Source organism: Arachis stenosperma, chromosome 3 (assembly GCF_014773155.1).
Source record: "Arachis stenosperma cultivar V10309 chromosome 3, arast.V10309.gnm1.PFL2, whole genome shotgun sequence".
In the NCBI taxonomy this organism is placed as follows: Eukaryota; Viridiplantae; Streptophyta; class Magnoliopsida; order Fabales; family Fabaceae; genus Arachis; species Arachis stenosperma.
The window spans coordinates 153,899,780-153,906,404 of NC_080379.1; the positions used below are offsets into that span (position 1 = coordinate 153,899,780).

A 6,625-nucleotide genomic window follows, 5' to 3' on the forward strand; every position below is an offset into this window, starting at 1 on the left:
ACCATTTTGCAACTCAACAAAACTCATGGTACATGAAATGGCAAATGACAACGGATATTCACAAACAAAAGTCACTCCTTCATGTGTGTTTCTTATAACCTCACCGTTATAATATACTTGCAAGTTTGCAACACCTTCCATAACTTCAGCCTTAACTAACTCTAGTTTTTTGACACAGTTATCTGTCAAAAAAACACCCCACTAAGGACTTTATACAAGAAAGAGCAAGAGGAGAAGTGAAGATGAACATGAATAAAATCGGACTTCGTTTTTATAGGCAAATTTGTGGATTTAAATATTATTTTGTATACAAAACGCAACTTGCGTTTTGAGACTTCCGAAAAAAATTTTCTGACATTAACAAAACGTAAGTTACATTTTGTGGATTTCAAAAAATTTTCTTTTTCTGACTTGTTAAAACGCAACTTGCGTTTAGATTTAAACTAAAATTAAAAAAATAATAAAAAACCCAAAACGTAAGTTACGTTTGGTGTATTTCAAAAAAATAAAAAAATGAACAAACACAAAACGTAAGTAAAATAAAAAAAAATGAATTATTTCAAAAAAATAAAAAAATGAACAAACACAAAACGTAAGTAAAATAAAAAAAATGAATAAACACAAAAAAACAGCCCCAGCTAATGTCTTCATTTATTTTCCAGTTATCATACGATAGAAGCACAATTTACATCGTAGGTATAATAATGTCCAAAAAGGGTTGTCATGTTGCAAATGTAAATACCATCAGGTTGTTACTAATGATTATCTGCTTCGCATGCTAATGCCTTTATACCACCATTATAATTAAATTTAAGAGTTTACACTACACTTAGGTAGGAACCTTCGAAACGAGGGTTCCTCTCAAAAAATTAGCGTATGCTGCTAATTGCAGCAGGCACACGGTATTCTTTAGTAAAAGGCGAAAGAATAGTTCGCTCTGTGCTCACTGCGCAGCTCCGTGATGTAACACGCTGACAAGGGTTGCCTTATATATATCTTGATGACTAGAAATTTGCTGGTGTTGGGCGATGCGGGACTTAACTTGTTGGTCCTTTGCGTGTTACAAGTTACAACTTACAAGTGATGAGTGAAGCACGGCAGCTGCACGGTTGCCAGTTTTTGTTGGAAACATGACACCACATAAAATGAAATATAAATAATATTTTAGACAAATTATAATATATTGATATTAAAGCATGAATTTAATTTTTTGTGTTAAAGTATTTTATATAGACAATATTACATCAATACAAAAAATTATTACTTAAGAAATTACCTAAATGCATGAATTAGATTGAATTTAATTAGATAACTCTAAATTCTCTATATTGTCATGCATCAAAACTAAACTATGCTATTAAGATGCGTGTATCAACTAAGTATTGAATGAGTATGATATCCAAAATATATTCGATATGAGAATACGATAATTTAAAAAAGTGTCCGCTTATTTGATAGGCTACAAATATGGTCTTAGTGAGACCTGTTTTCCCTCTCCTTTTTACAGGATTGAGACATTGATACTATGTGTCTTGATATATTTATTAATATTATGGTTTCATAATATATTTCTGGTCTTTACCTATCACAGTAGTTCCCGGATTTAATTATAAAACGCTTTGTTGGACACTTGGACTCGCAACTTGTTCATCAGATAGAAAATGCTGTCAATTTGTATGGCTACAAACTTGTTCATCTCAGACAAGACTGGAACATTAGCTTACGTACATGTTTTTTACCATAGTTTTAGCATCAAATGATTTAATGTAGTCCATCTTTGTTGGAGTAGTAACCTGTATGTAATTAATTTTTGGAAATTACTCAGGGAGGTTGTAACATCTAGTTTATCAATCCTTCATTATGAAATCGATGGTTGCACAGAACTTAGACACTATTCTGGGTTAAGAAAAAAATTGCAGTGGTTAAACCATAAGAACTTGGATAACCTAATTTTGTATTCACGGATCGGTGGCTATCCATACAATGCAATAAACGGTATCATATTCTTATGTCCAAAAAATAAAATAAGAAAAGGGGTATCATATTCTTGCCTTAGACAGCAAAGTTTGCGTCGAGTGGTCATGTTTATTCTTGCTACATAATCATCTTGTCATACATTTCTTCCAAGCCTAATTCAATTCAATGGTTTATTATCAGAAAATTGTTTCATCATTCACAATCGGCCATACTATAATTCAAAAAATTAAATACAGTATGGCAAAAAGAAAAATGTAGAATACATTAGATGGTTGATATTGAACAAACGCCTGGTGAAAACGGCATTTGCTATAAGTGCTTGCATTGCAAACTCATACATCGAACTGTATAGAATGTAACTGAATAACTGCTATCCCCTGATGCATTTACACCAATGACAGCTCTCCTGCAGGAATTGATCTCTTGATAAGTTTAGTCCATGACTCATTAGTCTCTTCGATTACCTTAAGCGCATAATCCTGTTTGCCAAATTTAAGTTTATAACAGAATTAGACCAAAACAGGGCATTTACCATGATATATCGATTATGACAACGCTGCAGTTACTCCACGTCGCACTTTTATCTTTCATGTTACTGATTTATTTTGCCAGACCCATATACTAATCTTAGAATCTGCACATAGTAGTCCTTGATGCAAACATTATTTTTGAAAAAAAACAGCTGAGAAGATAATTTTCTAAATGGAGTATCCAAACAACTACCACTGGCTCACTTTGGAGAATATTATAATGCTGATTACTTGAAGCTCAAAGAAAGCATACAGAATTTTTAAGGGTTATTTGCACCACCAAGTGATTCAAGTAATGGAATACCTTATTCGCTGCCTTGTTGCCAAGACCAAATTTATTAGCAGGCTTTCCATCGGGTATCTTGTAGTCCCTGAACCAGTCCCTAATAGCAGTGAGTGTGCCCTGAAGACAATCATTGTGTTAGATCCTGACAAAAACTACATTTTGGAATTTTGCGTTACAGTTGCACACAACTAAATGACAGAGAAGAAACTTAAGAAATAAATCATGACATAGTTTAGTAGCAGAGCTCACAGGAAAATGCTTCTCAACATCATCAACATCATTCACAAGAGAAGCTTTTGGATCATCTAATGAGATTGCAACTATTTTCCAATCAAGTTCTCCCTCGTCAATCATGGCTAATGCAGCCAAGGGTTTGACCTTCAGAACCTCACCTATCTGTCTCCGTTGTTCACCAATCTCAACTACATCAACTGCAGATAAACAATTTTACATTTTTGGACTAAGAAAAATATTTGTTAAAATCTCCAATTTATGATAGCAAGTAATGTACTACCTGGATCATTATCTCCAAATGCTCCTTCAACATCGGAGTTGGAAAAAGATGGGTCTTCCCAGGTTTGAGGAAGTAAGCCATAGTTCCAATGTATATTATAGCTGCAGAGTATGCAAAACAGATGCTTCATCTTGGGAGTAGGGCTAATTATAAAAGGTGGGGAATGGGTGTTGAAGCTCCTATATAGATTTACGGAAATATATAAATAGCAACTGGTGAAGAAGACAGACCATAGGACATTTGAATGCGAATGATCCATTAATAAAGGTAAAAGTACTACAAAAGGTCTTAGTGGGATGAGGACAAGAGGTTTATATTAGAATTAAGCTAAGCTCTTAAATTTATGAGGAAAATAAAAAAAAAAAAGAAAGAAAGAAAGAAGGGGGGGGTGTTGAGAAGGAGCTATAATTGCTAAATATTGATAGGTATTTCCATGGTCTGTGCCAGCTGATTGGACCAATTTTAAACAACAGAATTTTGATTATTTAGGTCTAGGATACCAGCACCAAATTGTGCAGTAACTGAAACAGAAAGACCACTCCAAATTTGAATCTTACGGGTAATATCGAAGCTTTCCCTTTTTGGTATCCTGCTTTATGGGAGTATATAGCTCATCAGTTGCGACCTCCATCTTTGCATTAGATTCTTTTGGTATTTCAACAATATAATTGAAGACACCATCACCTAATCGCAATGGAATATCATGCCAAGGAGAAACCTGCATATATTTCACTAAATCATTTCAGTGGGTACAAGGATACAACTCATTCTTACAACATTCTTCTTTCCATATCTAGTCATACAAGATGTTTCACATTTCCTAATTCCTATCAGCTCAATGTCATGTGCCCTTGATTTCTTTATTACACAGAGAAAAGTTGGAAAGGAAAATGCCAAGAAGAAGCATATATGAATGGCATTAATCTCAACTAGCTTCTGAAATCTGAAGTTCATCAAAATCGGTTGTCACTATCCCACAACAAGCTCCTTAATAAAGCAAACACTTAGGGCGAGATTACAGTTCTCATTTTAGAAGGGAAAGAGAGGGAGGGGAAGCGGCACGGGGGGTTCAAAAATAGTAGTCTAATTTACTTTACAAAACCTTTTCCCTTCTCTCTCTTTTCCTCCAAAATGAAACTCACCAACACACTCTTATAGTACATGTACTCCCACACAATGTGTATACAAAACCGAATAAGTAATCAATTGGAGCTTGTAACATACTAGACAGCAAAATCTAAAGCAAAAGAAAAGTAGGAACTCAGAATTTGGAAGAAAGTCAATAGGATAGTTCATGCAACTCCATGACCATATCACAGGCGAGCTTTATCATCTCCGGCATTTCCGGCATTCAATAGCTATGAAATTATGTTAGTATACTCTGTTCCTTTACTTACTGTCATTCGGTTGATTACAATAATGGACTAATCACTAAATGAAAAACCATTACACTTCAACTCTATGCTCATCTTAACTTTGATCAGTCAAAAGTCAAAACACAGAAGCTAGATCCACATGCCAACATTCCAACAAAATTCTCATAAAGGAAAAAGGGTTTCCACTGCTTTTCTCCTACGGTTTCAACTGATCAAAGAATGTTCGATGAAATGCAAAAATGAGTCACGGATGAAAGTAAGATGTTAAGGCACAGGATCACATTTCTCTAGTTTCAACCATACCCGAAAATTACAATACTGCAAAACAACAGATATAGAACAAAATAATCGAATTGTGGAACAACGTTAAAAAGGAATGGGAAAAGAACCTTCTTGCCAGATTTGTTAAGGAAGAAAACCCTATAATCGAGGGTCTGAGGTTGGCCTTCCTCCTTGACGAGAACGTCGGGGTTGTAGATGGCGCTGCAGGTGTAAGATTTCTTAGAAGTGGAACGACGAAGGTTGAGGGCATTCTGAGCAAGAAGCTTGTGCCTCACCAGTAATGGGCTTTTGGTTATCAAACTGGAGCTGCAGCTGGTGGCAGCCATGGCTATAGCTCTGGTAGTGACGGCTGCCATAGATAAACTCAGTTCCGATCAGTGTGAATAAAATAAAATAAACCCAGTGTGATGTTAATTTTAGGACAATTTAATATAATAAATAATTTGGGATCCAATATTATCAAATTACAAAAAATGGAAAACAGATATTAAAATGCATTTTTTTCATAATCTATATAAACCGCGATCCTCAGTTTACGAATACACGTAAACCGCTAAGGAGTGTCGCGGATTACGTTTTAGGGGAAATAAGCATAATCCGCGACAGCGGTGTCGCGGTTTATGTGTGAATGACGAGTGTGCATAAACCGTGATAGGGGTCTAGCGGTTTATACGTTAGTATAAATACGCTTTAGGGGTCTCGCGGATTGCATTTGTGGTGGTTGTAAAGTTTTGAGAGAGAGAGAAGGAGAGGTTTTCTAGATAGAGGAAAAGAGAGAAAAGTGTGGGTTGGTTGAGTTGAGATCGGAGCCGGGACTATGGCGGAGGCACGCAATCTTTACAGGCTCAACGGCGTTGCGCACGTTACTGGCAGTATAAACGAAGAGGTTAGTTTGGTTATTTTTAGTTAATGTATTTCGTATAATATTTTTCCTATGATTGTGATTTACGTATTTAAATTTAGATTTAAATTATTATTTTAAATCATAAAATTTAGTATTTAATTAATTTAGATTAAGATCTTGAATCGTTTATGCCTTTCATTAAATTTTGTGATTAGAAAATAGGAACTGTATGCTATCTGTAAACTTTAATATTGTATTTTTTGTGTTAGATTACTTTAAATTAGTGTTGTATTTTTTATATGTTTGGTTTCTTCTGTCATATGCTCCAGCCGACTAGGTGTATTTATAGTCTTCGGAGGCAACAGAATATGCCTCTGCATGACAGGATCGTACCATATCTGGAGAGGGCTCGTTTGTACCACCTGGCGAGACTCAACGCCAGGTAGTTCTGATTGGACGAGCCCTTAGTCAGCGCTTTCATTGAGAGGTGGTATCCTGAGACGCATACCTTTCATATGCCCTTTGAAGAATGCACTATCACGCTGTAGGATGCAGCATATCAGTTGGGGTTGTCCGTGGATGATTTACCTGTATCCGGGTACCTTACAAATTTTGAGAAGCTTATGGAAGAAGGCAAACCGGCGTGGGAGTGGTTTCAAAAACTGTTTGGCGAGCTTCCACCACAGAATAAGATAAAGCAATATACAGTCCACTTCACCTGGTTTCATGAGAGGTTCAGGGTGCTGCCAGATGATGCTACGGAGGAAACCGTACGCATATATGCACGGGCTTATATTATGATGCTGCTTTCCACTC

General features: G+C 35.8%; 1 protein-coding gene and 1 non-coding gene across 2 annotated transcripts; both read right to left on the reverse strand.

Moving 5' to 3' along the window:
• Positions 1-843: 843 nt before the first annotated feature.
• On the reverse strand, positions 844-956 carry LOC130972216 (U5 spliceosomal RNA). The gene has a single exon (XR_009083409.1). It is a non-coding gene; the product is annotated as a U5 spliceosomal RNA (small nuclear RNA).
• Positions 957-2,028: 1,072 nt separating this feature from the next.
• On the reverse strand, positions 2,029-5,362 carry LOC130969542 (soluble inorganic pyrophosphatase 6, chloroplastic-like). Its single transcript, XM_057895307.1, has 6 exons — positions 5,073-5,362; positions 3,865-4,025; positions 3,308-3,408; positions 3,043-3,224; positions 2,812-2,910; positions 2,029-2,456 (listed from the first exon to the last, which is right to left on the reverse strand). The coding sequence occupies exons 1-6, from the start codon at positions 5,319-5,321 to the stop codon at positions 2,364-2,366; spliced, it is 885 nt and encodes a 294-aa protein (XP_057751290.1). The 5' UTR covers positions 5,322-5,362; the 3' UTR covers positions 2,029-2,363.
• Between the last annotated feature and the right edge of the window lie 1,263 nt (positions 5,363-6,625).

Bases quoted from the DNA above. Each gene is read 5' to 3' on its own strand.
- LOC130969542 (XM_057895307.1), bottom strand. From the start codon at position 5,321: ATGGCAGCCGTCACTACCAGAGCTATAGCCATGGCTGCCACCAGCTGC. The intron at 2,911-3,042 runs GTGAGCTCTGCT...GATTGTCTTCAG, and splicing joins ATGTTGAGAAGCATTTTCCT to GGCACACTCACTGCTATTAG. The intron at 2,457-2,811 runs GTATTCCATTAC...TTTGGCAAACAG, and splicing joins GCAACAAGGCAGCGAATAAG to GATTATGCGCTTAAGGTAAT.